Raw genomic sequence first — 18653 nt, forward strand, 5'->3', positions numbered from 1 at the left:
GGGGCATTGCTTTTGGTTTTGCTTGTGCACACTCATCACAATCACTTATGATTGAAAAATGACTTTGAAGGTGCTTGGGTGGCTCTGTCGGTTAAGGTCTGCCTTGGGCTCAGGTCATGATCTCAGGGTCCTGGGATCAAGTCCCGCATCAGGCTCCCTCCTCGGTGGGGAGTCTGCTTCTCCCTCTTTTTCCACCTCTCCCTTCTGCTTGTGCTTTCTCTCTCTCACTTGTTCTCAAATAAATAAGATCTTTAGGAAAGAAGGAAGGAAGGGAGAGAGGGAGGGAGGAGGGAAGGAAGATGGCTTTTAGCCAGAACAGGCACTGTTCTGTGTGAAGGGACTAGTCTTAGCCAGATAACGACCAAATGGGGAGACCATGTACCCAATAAGCAAATGTGCACATGTGTAGTTTTTAAGAACCTCAAGTTATACCCACACACATGCACACACTTAAGACATCCGTTTATTTATAACTGTCTCATTTGCTTGGGAGCTGTGTGTGTTAAGACAACTAGATTTACATCAGTCCACACTCATGTAGGAGTAATTGTTGTGACGTTTCTACAAACTGACCCGTTTGTAATTTGGCCAAAACCCTGCCCAAGGATAACTAAGGAGAATTTATTTGGACAATTTAAGTTTAAAAACTTACAAAGTTAACATTTAATGGTAGAAAAAAATAGTTCAAAAGCAAATATATAAATCATATTTTATTGAGTTGATAAAGAGCAATTAAATTTTTATTTTAAAATATCTTTTGATAACTTTTGATAACTTTTCAGGATACCACACAAATTTCTTTCCAGCTTTTTTTTGTTTTGTTTTTAGGGCAGGACTTTCTAAATTATACAGAAACCCACATACCCACACTTTAATCATAAAGTCAATCAAAGCCACACTTTGGCTCTCCTGTGACTGGTAAAACTTAGTACCTCCTTTTTTTTTTTTTTTTTTTACAGACTTTATTTATTTATTTGAGAGAGAGAGAGTGCATGAGAGGGGGGTAGGGTCAGAGGCAGGAGCAGACTCCCCACTGAACAGGGAGCCCAACACGGAACTCTATCCTGGGATTCCAGGATCATGACCTGAGCCAAAGGCAGTGGCTTAATGAAATGAACCACCCAGGCGCCCCAAAATGTAGCATCTCCTGACTACGGAAAGCTAAAGGGAAGAATCTACAGAGAATCAATATGGGGGACCACTGGTTTTCATACTTGTTCTCCCACTTAATAAGCTTTCTGGTATTCGCTTTTCAGGGTTGGGTACCTAAAACTATGCTCAAAGGCAGACTCTGAATATACCACCCCCCACAGCCTCTGAGATTGTGGCTCTGTGTCTAGAAAAGGTATAAAAGACCAGTTGTATCCTCCTGTTTTCCTTACGTACTGCATCATAAATGATTAATCATGCCAAACCCTTTTTATTATTCAATATGCTGCAATCTATGTGAGATACACCAAGAAAGTTGTTTTGTTTTGTTTTGTTTTTATGGTTATATTCTGACTCTTAACAAGTTCCTTTCTGGGCAAATCAATAAAATATCTGATTCACCATTTGCCTAGCATGCTGGTTGTCCCTGAGGAACACACCATTTCTCATTATTGCACGTTTGTAGCATGAGAGACAGAACACTCAATAATGTACAATTAAGCCAAGAAAATACAGTTGTTTTCATTAGGGAGCTTACAAAAGCTTACAGATGGGTAAAACCAACTAACACACATGCACACAGAGCTCCTGGAGAAGAAAAAGTTGACTGTGGTGATTTCAAGAGGTAACTCTTACAGCTTTAGCATTTTAAACCTTCCCAGCACCCTAAGGGACTTGTGAAAGAGACCCACTGGATTCAGGTGTGCTGTGACTCCTTTCTCAGATGATTCTGTTGCAGTTGGCCTTGCATTACTTAGCAAAAGGTTACATTCAGTGTGTATTTATATAAGAAGCAAGGTATTTATACAAAATCAGGAACATGCCAAAGGCTCAAAATGGAAAGTTTCTGAAATATCTCATTCTGGTTGATGACTCAGGCTTATTCAAATGCACCTGTTTCTTGAAAGCGCTGCTTGTTTATTCTGTGGGCTATTCCCAAGGCATAAAGACAGAAAGCACAGAGATGTCTCTCTGGGGTGTTGCCTTGTCTATTTAGATGCACTACTTGGCCCTGGGGACTTCCGAGAGTTCAGCATCTTTTGAGTCAGCTTTGGAGCTCCCTCTTTTTATTAGCATATTCATGAATAAACAGGCTCCCTAAGACTCTCCTAATTGCCTAAAGGACCGCAGTGGGCCATCTCCTAAGCTCTGATGGTAATCATCATGATCATCATCTCCAACTGTTAAAGGAGGCACTGAGCTAGGGCTTTACACATATTGCCTCAAGCCTCACAACCATAGGTACTATTATGTATAATTCACAGAGGAAGACCGATAGGAGCATGTTTGCACTAGAGTCAACATTCAGATTCAGGTGCATCTGGCTTTAAAGACTCTACTCTTTCCTCCGTGATACTCTTAAGAAATCAGATCAGTATTCCCTGGGAGAGTTCCCCGATGCCTTTTGGATTCAGCACCACTGATAGCAACCAACCCCTCCTCCCAGCTACAGGGCAATTTCTTGGAGAGGGAAGGTGGCCAGAGCTGCTTTGCTTGAGTGGGTGAAGGTTGTTATTAGAATCCATTGGCAGCTCTTGGCTCTCAGATGTACCTTCTTTTTTTTTTTTTTCAGGAAGATTTTTGGGTCATTTCCCAGCTTTACTGAGATACAATTAACATATGTAACATTGTGTACGTTTAAGGTGTACAATGTAATAAATTCATACATATATATGTTGCAAAGTGACTACAACTATCAGTTTGGTTAATACATCCACCACCTCACATAGTTACAATTTTTTGTGTGATGAAAACTTTTAAGATCTACTCTGTCAGCAACTTTCAAATATACGATATTATTAACTATGATTACCACGCCATGCTATACATTCCCAGAACTTACTCCTCTTATAAATGGAAATTGTACCTTTCGACCACCTACACCCATTGCCCCCAACTCCACCACCCAGCTTTCAATTATTCTTAGATGTCAGTCATTGCAACCACTAAAGGTGGTGGTGGGGGGGGGAGTGTCCCTATTTCATAGCCTTGTAACTAGGTTCAGTAATACAATTGTGTCCCGGAGTACTAAGCTCCAAGTACCAAGTACCAAGGATAAAGAATCCCATTGCTGGTTTCCTTTTACCACGAGGGGGACTCCTCTTACAAAAACAATGACCTGATGGTGACCATGAAAATATTTAAATTATCAACTAATACAAAACAAAAAACTTATTTCTCTCTTCTTCTACCCTTACATCTAATTAGTCACTAAGACTTGTGAACATCCCCTATCCCAGCCCATATCTCAAAAATCTATCCTCTCTGCCATGTCCACAGCCTGGACCCTACTGGCTACCTTTCCTGTCTTACCCCTGGATGACTCTCAGAGCTATCTCAAGGGTCATCCTGCCTCCTGTCCCATCCCTCACTAACCCATCTTCCATCCTGAAGTTAGAGGGATTTGCTACAAAATCTGGTCATTGCATTCCTTTGTTTAATAAGTTCACTTCGTTTCCCACTAAGTAGCAGATAAAGTGCCTTCTCTCAATTCTTATCCTAGACCCTTCACAATCCAGTCAGCATAATGATTTCCTAGCAAGCCTTTCACATCCTAATTAATCCTAAAACTGTAATGTGATCTTGAATAAATTATTTCACATCTCATCTATGATTTTCAACTTCCTTATCAACATAAGCAGGATAACAATTAAGTGAGCTAAACTATGTAAAAATACACCATTTCTGACCACATGGCCAAATCTATATTTATGGGGGTGACAAATGCAATTTTTACATGGAAAATAGTGGTCAGGTGCATCCTGCTAGACCACACAACTCCAGCAACCTATCCTAAGCAATATTAACCATTGTTTCCCACCCCTCCCCCTCCCCAAATTAAGAACTATCTCCCATGCCCCTTTCCTTTGAAATAAGTTTTACTGGAGTATAATATATATCTTGGTTTGGGTTTCTTTAGACGTATACATGAAGTGAGAATTTGAGGGGTTTTATTTGGGAGATGGCCCACCAAAATCTTGGTAGGATGTGGGTAAATGAAAGAGGAAGTCAATAAAGGGTGAATTATAAAGCAAGTACTACTGTGGGCAATTAAAACTCAATCCCACTACAGATGTCAGGAAATTGTATAGAGCATGTATCAGAGAGCAAGAGAATTAGGTTATCTATAGACCACGCTAGTCTACCTGTGGTTAAGATTACTCCTAAGGGGTTTATCCTCTGACATCTCTGGGCTGTGCCCCGTAGACAAAACTGTTCTTGGGACCAGAGAAAGCCCTTACGGAGTGAGACACAGTGGCCAACCACTGGGGTTGGGCCAGCATGCACTGAATTGTTGAGGCTTGAAGAGTGACGGGCAGGGTACAGCTGCAATGTGAGAATCCATTTGCCCCACATTTTTGTTAACTCTTGGCATTGTTTCTTTTTCTTTTCCTCTTTTCATTTTGTGGCTATAGAGTGACAGCACATGCTTGCTAGCTGTTTTGGATATCTTCTTTGGGAAGGACCTAGTAAGTCTTTTGACCATTTTTTAACATGTGTTGTCTAGTTTTTCCTTACAGATTTTTGGATAGATAGATACATACATACATACAAGTGCTTTGTTAAACGTACATATTGTAAGTATCTTATTCTAGTTGACGTCTTTCCTTTTTTCTCTACAGAATATCTTGAGGAAGAGCTATTCTTTATGATTAGTGTCTTTTGTGTTCTCTTTAGGAGATCTTTGCTCCATACCAAAGTCATGAAGATAGTCTTCTTTGGAAGATTTATTGTGTAATCCTCTCTTTTGGTATAGAATCCCATGAAATATTTTATGCATGCACTGTAATATGGGGTTGATTCCTTTTTCATATTTATATCCAATTGATCAATCACCATTTATTAAAAAGACATTTTTTCCTGCCACATGGAGATAGCAACAGAAATTGAAAAATTTCCTCCAGGGAATAGGAATAACATATAATGTTTCCTATCATCACTTCTGTTTTATATAGTACAGGGCCACCTACCCAGAGTAATCAGGCAAGCGTAAGAAATTAAAAGCTATGAGAATTGGAAAGGAACAAATGAAACAGTCAATTTACAGATGAAATATTATATAGACAATCCAAAAGATTATGCATTCACCCTATTAAAAGTAATAAGACTAGTCCTGGATACATGGCAAATATAAGAAAAACAAATGTCTATATACCAGCAACCAAAAAATAGAAAATGAAATTGATCACCATGAACAGCAAAATAACTCACAGCAGAGGTGAAAATCCACATCACCACAGAGGGGAAAGACCTTTACACAGAAAGCTACAGAACATCCCTAAGCAGAATTAAAAGCTTAGGAATCCATCATGTTCAAGGATAAGACTCAATATTGCAAGGTTAATAGTTCTCAAAAAGGTATATACATTTAATGCAAAATTAGTCCAAACCCCAGAAAGTGTATTTATGGAAACTGATCAACTGATCCTGAAATGTATAGGGAAAGGAAAGAGCCAAGAAAAGCCAAGAAAATGTGACCAAGGGAAAGAACAAATATCAAACATTATAAAAGCAACAGTTTCCAAGACTTTGTAAAGGTCCATTTAAGGCGATATGCTATTGACATAAGGTGAGCCTGACTGGGGCTCTCTAGAAGGTGAGCCCTGGGTACTGGTATTTTTTGAAGGTTCCTAAAACATTCTCATGGGCAGCCAGATGAAGAATCCCTTTTCTAGGTCCAATGTTTATCTACTTTCTTTACCAGACTCCTTCCTCCTTCTTTAGTTGGACTTTGCCCCCCCCCATTTGTATTCTGGTACCATTTTGTTTTTTCTTTTGTATGAGGAACATTATGTTCTACATAGTTAGTCTCTTTTTATAGATATCAACTACCTGAGGGCAGGAACTTTTTCTTTTATTTCTGTATGGCCTTTTTAATGTCTAATATATAGACGATCCTAAATAAATTTCTAAATGGCTTAAAGAACTACTGGGTTTGGGTGGCTTGATTGTTAAGCATCTGCCTTCAGCACAGGTCATGATCCCAGGGTCCTGGATCGAGCCCCATATCAGGCTCCCTGCTCAGCGGGGAGCCTGCTTCTCCTTTTCCCACTCCCTCTGCTCTGTGTTCCCTCTCTCTCTGGGTCTCTGTCAAATAAATAAATAAAATCTTCAAAAAAAAAAAAAGAGCTACTGGGTTCAGTTATTGATATGATCTTCTCCTTCATGAACCCCAAGTTTGTGCTGGATAAAATTTAACATATCTCATGGAAGCAACCCAAATGTCCATTAATAGATGAGTGAATAAAAAAGATGTCATATATAGCTGACCTAATATGTAATGGAATATTACTTGGCTATAAAAAAGGATGCGATCTTGCCATTTGCAACAACAGACATGGGCCTGGTGGGTATACTGCTAAGTGAAATAAGCCAGCCAGTGAAAGACAAATACCATGTGATTTCACTTATATGTGGAATCTAAAAACAAAGGAACAACAACCCCCCAAAAAGCAGACACAGACCCATAAATACAGAGAAGAAACTGATGATTACCAGAGAGGAGGGGGTGAGGGATGGGCAAAGTGGGTGAAAGGAAGTGAATAGATTTAGATTAGAAATAGAAATAGAAATAAGATTTCCCATGATGGAATGACTAAGCCAGGGGGACAATATAGGGAAAACAGTCAACGGTATCCTAATAAACTAAGGTATAGAGTTGTTGAATCACTATGTTGTAACCTGAAACCAATATAAATTGCGCATTAACTATGCTTCAGTTAGAAAGAAAGAGAAAAAAAAGACTTAGCACTTTTTTAGGGGGGTGGGCGGCTCTCAGAACCACATACACAGCCTCGCCAAAGACCAAAAGTGAAAGGTTTAAATTACTATTCTTAGTTGCTCCCTGGGGTGTTCTTGTAGTTTAACTGCTACAAGAAAGGGCTTAAAAATAACATCAAACAGGAAATACAGATAAGAAGTTTCCTTTCAGGCTAAATTGATAACATTACAACAGTCACATTAATTTAAAAAGTGAGTGGGCAGAATTCTTGGCATGTGCCTACATTCGACTATTTATTGTGACTTGTGATATATGCCAGGGCTTTGCCCTCCCAGCTCGTTAAATCCTGCTGGTCCACAAAGATGCCAGATGGAAGGCCACAAGATTCTTATTTTTAACGTGTTCTGGTTAGTTATTGATTTAGGAACAAAACTGAGAAAAGTACATAAAAAGAGCTGAATCAAAAGGCATGTATTTCAACTTGGGTTATGATATACAAAGCCCCCTACAAAATCCTGGACTCGTAGTCATACTTAGGCAGTCACAGTATCCCAGTTCAGCTCATTCATTTCTGGACAGTCCCAAGTATTAGAAAGTTCTTCCCTGCCTTTGAGACCACACAGATAAAATTTAATCCATTTCACTGAATACAGATCCCAAATATTTGAACAATGCTTGCCCTATCTTTGCTCTTTCTTTCTGGTTAAATGGTCCAATTTTCTGTCACTATTCTTCATGACTTAATTTGCACCTACCTCAACTTCCTGGACACTCACTCTTAACATACTCCAAATAGTTCTAGAAAGTGTCATGTTACCCAGAACAGAACACAATATTCTAGGTGTGTTCTGATCAAAGGAAGTAAGATCTGTTTCTAGTATTCTTTGTTATGATTGAGTTGATTGATTTTCTATCTTAACTTTACATGCTTTGCTTTTTAATGAATTTTCAGTATAAAAACTCAAGTCTTTTTCTCATTTTGCTTCACAAGTACATCTCCACGGTCTTCTACCTGTATAATTCATCTTTTATACTGTGTAGCTCTCCATTTGCTTCTATTACATTTCATGTCACCAGGTTTACGTCAGCCTGGGTTTTGACTCTTTGATCTAACTTACTGGCCATCAGATGAGTTTTGTTCCATGCAAGAATTGGATCTGCCTGCCTTCAGGCCTTCATCTAAGTTGTGGACCCCAGGGCACAAGGCCAAGAACTGAGTTCTCTGTCATATAACAGAGATGACACTGATCCATTAACAAGCATCACTTGGATGAAGTTATTCAACCAGATACAAATTTACCTAGTAGTTATTTCCTCTAGCCCACATTTCTCCAGCTCTCCCAAAAGAGAGCAAAGAGGAGCTTTTCAATTACCTTGCTGACAATAATATGCACAATGTCTACATCCTACTCTCATGTGTAATAGGAGACTTAAGTCCTTGTACCCTAAGAAGTTTTGATCTTCATTTCAAATGAAAGAGTCAACCAAGAAGGAGGTCAATACCCAAGAGGGAAATACATTCAGTAGAGCAATGACACTACCTTTTCTTTTTCTTTTTTTTTTTTTAAAGATCTTATTTATTTCTTTGAGAGACAGAGATCACAAGTAGGCAGAGAGGCAGGCAGAGAGTGAGAGGGGGAAGGAGGCTCACTGCTGAGCAGGGGCTCGATCCCAGGACCCTGGGATCATGACCTGAGCCGAAGGCAGAGGCTTTAACCCACTGAGCCACCCAGGCGCCCCAACACTACCTTTTCCATAGTGTTAGCTTCCCATCCTGTTTTTATTTGTATGTCTCACCTTTTAACTTTTGTTGTTTCTGAGTAACTTAGGAATATTACTACCTATTCAGACTATCCTAACAAGTCTAACTGCCATTCCCTGGTCACTCAGAACAAGAAAGCCTCCATCGTGGGCTATCCCAGGCTCTAACGCAAGGGTAAAGGCTTCCTGAAATAAACACCTGCCAAGATTTAGACTAACAGAAAAGAATCTTGGTAGTAAGAACTGTAAACAATTTCAGTTAGTATTTACATTTAAATTAATAGTTGCTAATGAGCAGGGGTAGCAGTGGAATAGGATGGCTGATTGGTTCAGCCAAGAAGGACTATAAAGCATAACTTAGAGGTCAAGAGTAGAGGCTCTGGGTCCTGTGAGATCGAAGGTTGGCATTCTGGCTCCCATCTGGTTCCTGGCTCTGGGATCTTGAAAAAGTTCCTTACTAAGCACTTTGGTTTCCTCATTCATAAAGTGAGAATAATAATAGTATCTATCTTAGAGGATTGTTGTAATGCTTAAATAAAACTTAAATTTACCTAGTATACAGCACTTCAGAGTTCAGTTACCGTTAATTATTGCAGACTATGTGTTCAACAAACTATCTTCCGATTTGATCTTTGCTCTTCAAGAAAGTTTACGTATAGGAAAAGATGGGCTAATTAGTTGTATTTCTATGTTGTACATTTTTGTACCATTTTAGTTACTTAGCTATAGCTAGGTATTAAACTGTAAATTCCACAAGAACAGAGGTTTTTCTCCGCTTTCTTTTTTTCTTTCATTTGGCACCTAAAACACTGGTTGGCATATAATTGGTGCTTAATTAATATTTATTGAATAAATAAACTAATGAACCCAGCTTGTTATTTGTCAACATTCACTATCCCTTCAGATTGCTTATGTGGTTTACGTGGATAAAATGGAAAAATCTACATAGAATACTTAGCACTGCCAGACACAGAGACTCATACTCAATAAATAGAAGCTATTATTATTATGTTCATATGACTCCCAAAAGGTTTACTTCAGGGAGATAAAGAGTTATGGACAGATGGAAACAAGCTATGGAGCAGATGTGTTTTCTCTACTCTTAGAGTTTTCAGTCTAGTGGGGAGACAGACAAAAATAATTAAATAAATTAAGTTGCAGGATAATATGAGAACACAAAACACTGGGCTCTACCCAGTAAGAGAAGTAGGCAAGACTTCTCTGACAAGCTAATATCTAAATGGAGATCTAAAAATGAGTAGGAATTAGGTAACTGAAGGAAGTAACAGAGAAAAAGACCCCAGATAAAGTATCAGCTTGTGCAAAGGCCCTGAGGTAGGCAAGATTTTGGTTTTCTTGGAAAAACAGAGACAAGCCAGTTGGAAGGTGTGAGTGTGTAGAAAATGATCAACTCTAAGACCAGACATCTGGCCAGGGAGAGGACCATGCAAGACCTTGCTGGCCATGCTGAGAATTTAGCTAAGGGACCAGGAAGACTTTGAATGGTTTGAAGAGCAGGGATATAATCAGATTAGATGTTTTAATAATTCTGGCTACTATCAGGAGAATTAAGAATACACTCATGTACATCACTTGACTGTAACTCAGAAAAGCCAACCAAGAGAGCAAGGAGTCACGGTTGAAGGGCTGCTGTGACTGGCACCGTCTCAGCGCACACACCAAGGGACTCTATCAGGACATTAAGAAACATTATTTCTGATTGGCCAAATTAGCCACTGATGCAAGAAGACCAATTTTCTCCTCCTGTGAGGAATTCTACCTGTCAAAGAGAAAATGGAAAAGGAGAGACAGTAAGACTGCTTTGTCCCTGTTATGCCTATCAAGGTATTATTTGCATTCTCCCAGATGCCAACAGTAAAAATAGGCAGGAAAAAAACTACCTAATTTGTCTTTCTTCTAGAACACAAAGGACATTCACAGACCAACCTTGTTCTCCACAACACTGAGATGGGAAGGCAGATATTCTAAATCTTATCTCGTCCCACTTTTCCCCACTCCACTCCATTCCTTCTGCAGCGGGGACACCTATCTCACTGACAAATGAAGAGACCATCAGAGATTATTGTCAGGAATAAACCTGGGATTAAAAACTAGCAGTAATTTGGGGCACCTTGGTGGCTCAGTCGGTGAAGCACCTGACTCTTGGTCTCAGCTCAGGTCTTGATCCCAGGGTTGTGAGTTTGAGCCCTGCATTAAAAGAGAAAGGGGGAAAAACAAAACAAAACAACAAAACAAAACTAGAAATACCCGTATTAGACATCAATGGCATTGGACAGGAAGGAACTCTCTCACAACAGTGTTCTCTTTCAATATATGTTACCCAGAAATGAATATCAGTGGAAGGGAGTAACTCCGTTCCCCCCACTATGCACACAAGACCTATCCTCCAGTCCAACCTATGTCCAACTGCTTACTGGGCATCTGCACCTGAATGGTTCATCCCTACCCCCAACTCCTTACACCGGAAACAGAAATCACGATCCTCCCCCGCTGCCTCATCCTGTTCCTCTCTCTGCATTTCCTGCCTCAAGCCTGCTTTTCCTTCCCTTCTTCCCCCACGTTAATCCCCACGTGCCATTCATCAGAATGTTCTCTACACTGACTTCTCAAACAGCTAGCTCTCCGATCACTTCTCGGGCCACCCCCAACTCAGCCCCCTAACCTCCGGCTTTGGGTTTTGCTTTTGCCAGCTTCAGTCTGTTTGGTTGCAGTGGCCTCGCTCTATGCTCTTGGCCAGAGTCCAATGCCTCCCCACCCCCACTCCATCCTCCTCTCTGCCACTAGCAACCTCCACCCAAAATATGGATTCTGTGACGCCCTTTTTTAAATCTTTCAGTGGCCACCTCCCAAACGCAGGAAAATTTTCTAAAAAAAAAAAAAAAAAAAAAAAATTAGCGATGTACCCCAGTCCCTGAACGATATGTCTTGGCTATCACATCTTGCTCGTTGTGATCTAGTCGCACCAAATGACTTGCTGGTCCCCAGCACATGAGCTAGCTCCCCATTACGTCTGACATATCTCTTCCCACTCTCTCCCCTACCCAGTCCCCCTGCCATTCCTCTAACTCTCTAACCCCTCAGGGGGTGTTCCTGCTTAATGCTTTTTGCACCAGCCGGTCTGTCTGGAACTCTCTTCCCCAGATATTGGCATGGCCAATTCCTTTACCTTCTTCAAGACTACCCTTGTCACCTTCTCATGAGGTGCACCCTTGCTGCCCTATTTAAGTTTGCATAACCTGGGGCGCCTGGGTGGCTCAGTGGGTTAAAGCCTCTGCCTTCGGCTCAGGTCACGATCCCAGGTTCCTGAGATGGAGCCCTTCATCGAGCCCTACATCGGGCTCTCTGCTCAGCGGGGAGCCTGCTTCCCATTCTCTCTGTCTCTGCCTGCCTCTCTGCCTACTTGTGATCTCTGTCTGTCAAATAAATAAATAAAAATCTTTAAATTTGCATAACCTATTATGCCCATTGTCTGTGCCCCACTGCCTCACCCCTACCCTGCCTCTAGCATGAAAGTTCCAGGAGGGTGGGGCAGGAGCGGGGATTGTCCTGTGAAGTTCACTGAAATATCCTATCTACCTAAAACAGTGCCTAATAAATAGTGAGTCCCAAATAAATTTTTGCTGAATAAATCAAATGCATAAATACACGAGCAATCACATCTCTCTTTCCCCATGTTCCTCTCGCATCTGAAATACCCTCACACATTTTACTCTTCCTCATTCACAGTCTCATTGACACTTTTTTATTTCATACATTTCTTGTTTACCTCTTGGTGTCCCCCTCTTCCTGGGTCAGGAGATGCATCTCAGCTCATCTTTCTAGCCTGTTCTTCTAATACATACCAGAAAATAAAAGGCATTCAATAAATATGTATTGAATTCTGACCTGAAAGTGTTGTATTTCAGGCAAAGGACTGAAACATAGGAATCATATATAAACTCTGATCATAATTACATGAAAGAACTAATTCCCGAGCCATACATCACCTTTGTTCCATAAATCCTTTTGCTTAAAATGGAAGTATGTCAATTTGGATGACGGGCTGAGGCAGGAACTAATTTTTGCACATTCTATTTTGCCAGGATTTCAGAGAATGCAATTTGGTCTTGAATAGCTGGTCTCGGACCAGATGGTTTGTACGTTCTGATTTTTAGAATTGGGGATGCTCCCTGACTAAAAATAAATTAAGGGAAGATACAGAGCGGAAGTACTTATTATATGTAGGACATTGTGCCAGCGATTTTACATGTATTAAAACTCATTTCATCCTCACACCAAACTCATGTAGGATCATTATTATCTATATTTTACGGATGAAGAAGTTGGAGTTCAGAGAATTAAATACTGCCCAAGGTCACACAGCAAGGACATGATATGACTGGAATTTGATCCAAAGCCTGTGCAGAACAAAACCCCAGCCTCTGACCCAGCACAGGCTGCCCTCTCTCCCACCGTGTGCCAGTTCTATTCTCAGAGTCCTCTTTCTACACATTGTGAACTCACACACTTACTGTATTGTCTTTGCATCTCGGTGGTTTGTTCTTTTATTACCTTGCACACGGTGTGGAATGCTTTCTACAAACATACCCAGGCCTTCAAAGCTCAGACGCTGGAGAAGTATGGAATCTAATCGAATTTAGTGTCGGGCGACGAGTGTCACAGAGATGCCAATCAAATCGCTGGCTGGTTTCAGGAAGGGGTCCCTTTCAATGAGGTCCCTGAAAAGTCCCACCCATGCCTTTAACAGCCTGGACTGGCCAGAACTGGGCATTCAGTCTGACCTGATTGGATTAGGAAGGGCAGTTCTCCAACCCTGGATCTGAACTTTTCCATTTCCCGCTCAAGAATTTCTCATTTTCTGGGGCGCCTGGGTGGCTCAGTGGATTAAGCCGCTGCCTTCGGCTCAGGTCATGATCTCAGGGTCCAGGGATCGAGTCCTGCATCGGGCTCTCTGCTCAGCAGGGAGCCTGCTTCCCTCTCTCTCTCTCTCTCTGGCTGCCTCTCTGTCTACTTGTGATTTCTCTCTGTCAAATAAATACATAAATAAATCTTTAAAAAAAAAATTTCTCATTTTCTGAGGCAAAACCAAAACAGGAACGACAAGGAAGGAAGCAGGCAGGGAAGGTGGGAGAGGAGACAAGAGAGGTACAGTTTGCCGTATCATGCTGTGAACAACCAGGGCACATGCTCTGCTTTCCTCTCAGGACTGAACAGGGAACAGTCCAGTCAAATGGCCCCTTTAAGGGGGACGGTTATGGAACAGCAGGCTTGCCAAAGCTCCCAGAAGCCTATTCCAAAGCGGGGGAGACCTGTATTCGATTCCGTTATAGCCAACTCTTGTCATAAGATGGAGGGCAGGGGAACAAAGGGCTGTCTTAGAACGAGAGACCGTACTGACGAATGATTGCTCGGTCCACTGACTTAATTCCAGCCAGGAAAGCCATCAGTAAAGACACTTAGTAATCCAAAAGCTTAGCTGAGTAGAAAGTTACAAAGATAGCAATGTACGTGGCCCCCAAGGTCAAAAGTGGAGAATGCATGCTCTGGGGAGGCTGACAGGGCCTCCAGAAGCTTCACCTGTAGGACCTGGTGGACACCCGCAAGGACAAGGGTGAACAGAGCTCAGTCTATAACCAAAGAATGATCAATCTGTCAATCTGAGTATTGTCAGTAGTCTCTAGTTGGATGCCCCGTCATTTGTCTCTGTCAGTCAGCAGTGAACTTTGGAATAAAAGGTTCGTTCAATTTTATGGCCAGGAGAGGCCTTACAGATTAATCTTACCCACCCTCTCATTTTACTGGTGGAGCTTCTCAGCCGTCGACAGATTAAGGGAATTTAACTTTCAGCTTCTTTGAGAGTACCAAGTACAATAACAGAAAACATATTCTGGATTTTTCAGGGCGGTGATGAATTTGCATATCCTGTCCTTGTCCTCTTGCATACACCTGTATTTGTCAGAGCCTGTGTCCCAACTTGGGGCTGGGGGAAATACGATCACCTTATAGCTCAGCAGATAATGTTCAGAAAATCCGGTTTGGCTTTTGCACCCGTACAAGCTCACGAAGGGAAGAGAACAGAAACACGTTCTACTCCTTTCTTTTCTCTCTCTCTCTCTCTCTCTCTCTCTCTCTCTCTCTCTTTTTTTTTTTTTTTTTTTTTTTTTTTTTTTTTTTTTTTTTTTTTTTAGCTTTCATAGAAATATGTGCTTTGGGGGAGAAACTGCGAGCATACAAGGTCCCCACTTGAGCGACTGACAAAGGGAAAGAATAGAAGGAAATACAGAGAAGTAAGGGAAAAAAAGAAGGAGACGTAGGTGGAACAAAGTGAATTAGCATTTAGTAGGTCACATAGAATTTTCAGGAATCAAATAGCTTAGGAAGGCTCTTTGAAAAGCTGATTTAAATATACCTTGTAGCTAAATGGGTATAAGTTAGGGGCAGAGGACTAAGCATGAAAGATGATGCTGGGAAGCAAGAGGGTGGGCACAAAAGAGACCGCAGCCCAGAGGACCGGCACGGCTGTGAGGAGGGGTCTCTATGTGTGAGTTTCACCTGAGAGGAAAGGGTGCATGGGGTGAGGGGCGGAGTAGGCTAGCCTCTCTTCTGGACTCTGCTGGCCGCACCCAGAGGGAGTTCCTCAGAGCTTCCCCTGGGGTTGAACAGCAGCCAAGGTCTCGAAGCCCCAGGTGAAGAAAAGAGGAAGGACACTTCTTTGAGGAAAGAAAGGAAAATCCGCAATCAGCCCCGGAAATTTAAGAAAACAAAAGAGAAAAGTGAGCCTTTGTATGAGGCAGAGCTCTCTGTTTACATTAAACAGAGACAAGCACTAAATTGCAGGCACTGCCTTTCTCCTTCCTTATTCTTCCTTCACCCACTGCGTAACTGTGCAAACATCCGGATCCTAAAAGGACATTAAATATTGGTTGATGGAGTCCTAACATCCAGAACAACCCAGAAATATTTACACTGGCTGCCTGAGAAACTCTGTCATTGTAAAAGCATTGTGAGTCAAGTATTCCTCAGTTAAAGAAAATAATCAGAACCTCTGAACGTTTCCTAAAAAACAGTATTTGGCCCCGAAATTCAAAAATTGATTTGAGAACGCTTTTCACGTGTTCTTGGCAATTTTTTTTTTGCATAGCCGCTGTAAGAAACAAAGGCTTTGTTACCAGTTAAGGAAAGATTTTTTTTTTTCTCTTTACATGAACTTCCTTTTCTCTACTTAAATAGTAAGAAGAGGTGTGCGTTGGGGCCCCTGGTTGGCTCAGTTGGAAGAGTGTCTTACTTTTGATCCCGGGGGCATGAGTTTGAAACCCATGCTGGACATAGAGATTCCTTTAAAAAAAAAAAAAAAAAAAAAAAGAGGGGTGTGTTCAAGTCGATTCAGATAGTGAGCTCTGTCACCTCCATGTAAGCTTTGTGCCCTGATAGTACCTTTCTCTCACAGAACTGTTTGTTTTACCGCATACTTAGGTACCCTTTTTTTTTTTTTAAGTGAATGCTGCCTCCTCCCTTTTATGGGAAACAATGAGAGTTGCACCACAGAAGAGCTGTAATGGCCATAAGGGAGATTGGAGGAGATGCCGAAGCTTCAGAGCTAAGAAATTTGAGTTTGTACATGGAGATAGGGCCTGTGCACCAGCAATCTCTGTCCCTATAAGTTCTGAAGAGGGCAACTGAGCACCTGTTTCTTCTTGTACTTCTTTGTCCCATTAGAGGCTCCATACAAGGGAAGGGAAACTCCTCTTCTTCTAATCTAGTCGGGTCAGACTCAGTGAATGACAGTCAGTCCAGGCTGTGAAAGGCATGGGTGGGTTCCTGTGGGTGTGTGTGTGTGTGTGTGTGTGAGTTGCATGCGGACCCACCTGTTGCTGTTTGCTAGGGACAGAATTACCATCTTTGTAAATGTGCCTCTCCCCAGATAGCTACATTATTAGCTAGTTGGTCAGCAACCTTCCATACCGGTAGTATCTTTAAAACCCAAGCATGTAGCAAAATGCTTACTACAGAGTAGGAAGTGCATGGATTGCTTTTTTAAAACAGCCGTGAAGGAATGAATTCTCTGTTCCCAGTTGAGCCTGCTTGGAGTCTCCACATCAGCCTGCAGGCCCTGGGACCCTGTTCTCCACGTGGTTATCAAACTGCTATTGTTTGATTTGGGAGATGGTCTCCTTTTCACACCCTGGGTATATACTGAAATATACACAGGGACATTTTACTTCCTCTGTGTATTTTGGGTTCTAACCGCTCATATATTATGTCAGGCCTTTCTTTTCTTTCTGATCCCTCCAGGACAGAACATTATTCCATTCTGTGAGCAACAGCTGCATGGACTGCAACCCCGCAGAGAAGAAGATTTTCATGGCCAGATGTGACCCTCTCTCTGAGACTCAGCAGTGGATTTTTGAACATATTAATATGACTGTTTTAGAACAATTTAACCACCACGCCAGCTCCTAGGAAAAAGGAAGGAGGGAAGAATGAGCGATTACCTACAGATTATAAAAACTGAATTTCAGCCAGCATCTGGGTCGAAGGAGTCAGGAATAACATTTCCTAGATCCAGGAAGCCTGGTTTCAAGATTTGTAAATGCCACGTCAAAGTAGGTTGTCCTGCAGAAATTCCTGCCTCTGAAGAACTTGGCCGAGAACCTCACCAGCTGCGTCTGAGAACTTGAGACTAGCAGTGCCCTTGCTGGCCAAGGGCAAAGATTATTTAAGGACTTTTCCAAACAACTGCTGAGTTAATAAATCCTAGCATTTCTCAGGTCAAATCCTGCAGTAGTGAGTAGCTATGAATGGATCCTATTAACTGGGTGGGAGGGGGGCGAAAATAGAGTGCATGACTGCTCCAACAAACCCGAGAAAACCACAGGTTTAGAACTAGCCACACTTAAGGGGTGAGCTGTCCTCTCTGGTGCCATTCTCTGACTAAGAACGGGTTAAGCAGGTTTAACCCTTAAAAGTGCTGCAGATGATTTTAGAGTGCTCATACCGTTCTGTTCTCCTGTGATGTCACAACTCAAGTTACATACTGCAACAAACCTCCAGTGTTTGCATTCTCTCATTCCCATTTCCTTTTAGATCAGAGGTAACTTCTCGTTCATCAAGGCTCGTGCTCCGTACATCAGCTGAAGTTCTAATTCAGTGCCCTTGGATGAATCCAGTTCAAACATGAAACAAAAACTATGCTACCAAGTTACTCCAAAGAGAAAGATTTCACAGAAGCAGCAACACCATTTAAGGTCGAGGAGAGGGATTTCCCTAGGAAATCGATTTTTACTTTTCTATTACTTTTAGAATTTTAAAAGTCTGATGTTCGTCCAGTCATACTTTTTATTAAGGAAGGAAATGGAGTGAGGTTGATGTAATTTGTTTAGGAGATCCTGAAATCCAAATAAATCTACACTCCAAGTGATGTGCGAAAACGGTTTGGTTGGCTTCAATCCTGTGTGATCGGTGCTGGGGACAGACACGTGGTTTCATTTGTTTGGCTTCGGGGTTTTTAAATTTGTTTGTTTTATATTGCTGATATTAATGATGTTTTTGTTTTACTTGGAAGCTCACAGAAAGAATTTCCATTAATAAACTGCTTCTGACATCATTTTCTGTTAATGAGACAATACTTTAGGGGTGACGAGAGGAATGATTATAAAACTAAATGGAACATGTAATCCTTAAAAGACTTTTTTTTTAAATTTTCAATAATTACAAGGATGGGAGAAGAATATACAGGAATCTGGATGGGTCTTTACACGAAAGGGCTATGTGTGTTATACATTTTTCAAGGTTTTTCAGATAGAAAAAGGTTTTATTTTGATTTTGTTGTTCCCATTTAGCTTTGTTTTTCTGTTAATCAGCATGTATCTGTTGTCCTGGATAGAGAAGCATTGGATATTAGAACTGGGAAGACTCTTAGAATGCAATCCTTTTGTTTTTCCAAATGAATAACAAAAGACGAAATAGGGGGTCCTGATTGCTGGTGAGGCAGATGGCCCTT

General features: G+C 41.3%; 1 protein-coding gene across 1 annotated transcript in view; it reads left to right on the forward strand.

Annotated features, from left to right (window-relative positions):
* Positions 1–18213, forward strand: part of GALNTL6 (polypeptide N-acetylgalactosaminyltransferase like 6) — a 1243223-nt gene extending 1225010 nt beyond the window's left edge. The window contains exon 13 of the mRNA XM_004766106.2: positions 16946–18213. Within this exon, the coding sequence (XP_004766163.1) occupies positions 16946–17113 (168 nt within the window). The 3' untranslated portion in view covers positions 17114–18213. The remainder of the gene's footprint in view (positions 1–16945) is intronic.
* Positions 18214–18653: the final 440 nt, after the last annotated feature.

Source organism: Mustela putorius, unplaced genomic scaffold, assembly GCF_011764305.1.
Source record: "Mustela putorius furo isolate JIRA1106 unplaced genomic scaffold, ASM1176430v1.1 tig00000682_pilon_pilon_pilon, whole genome shotgun sequence".
In the NCBI taxonomy this organism is placed as follows: Eukaryota; Metazoa; Chordata; class Mammalia; order Carnivora; family Mustelidae; genus Mustela; species Mustela putorius.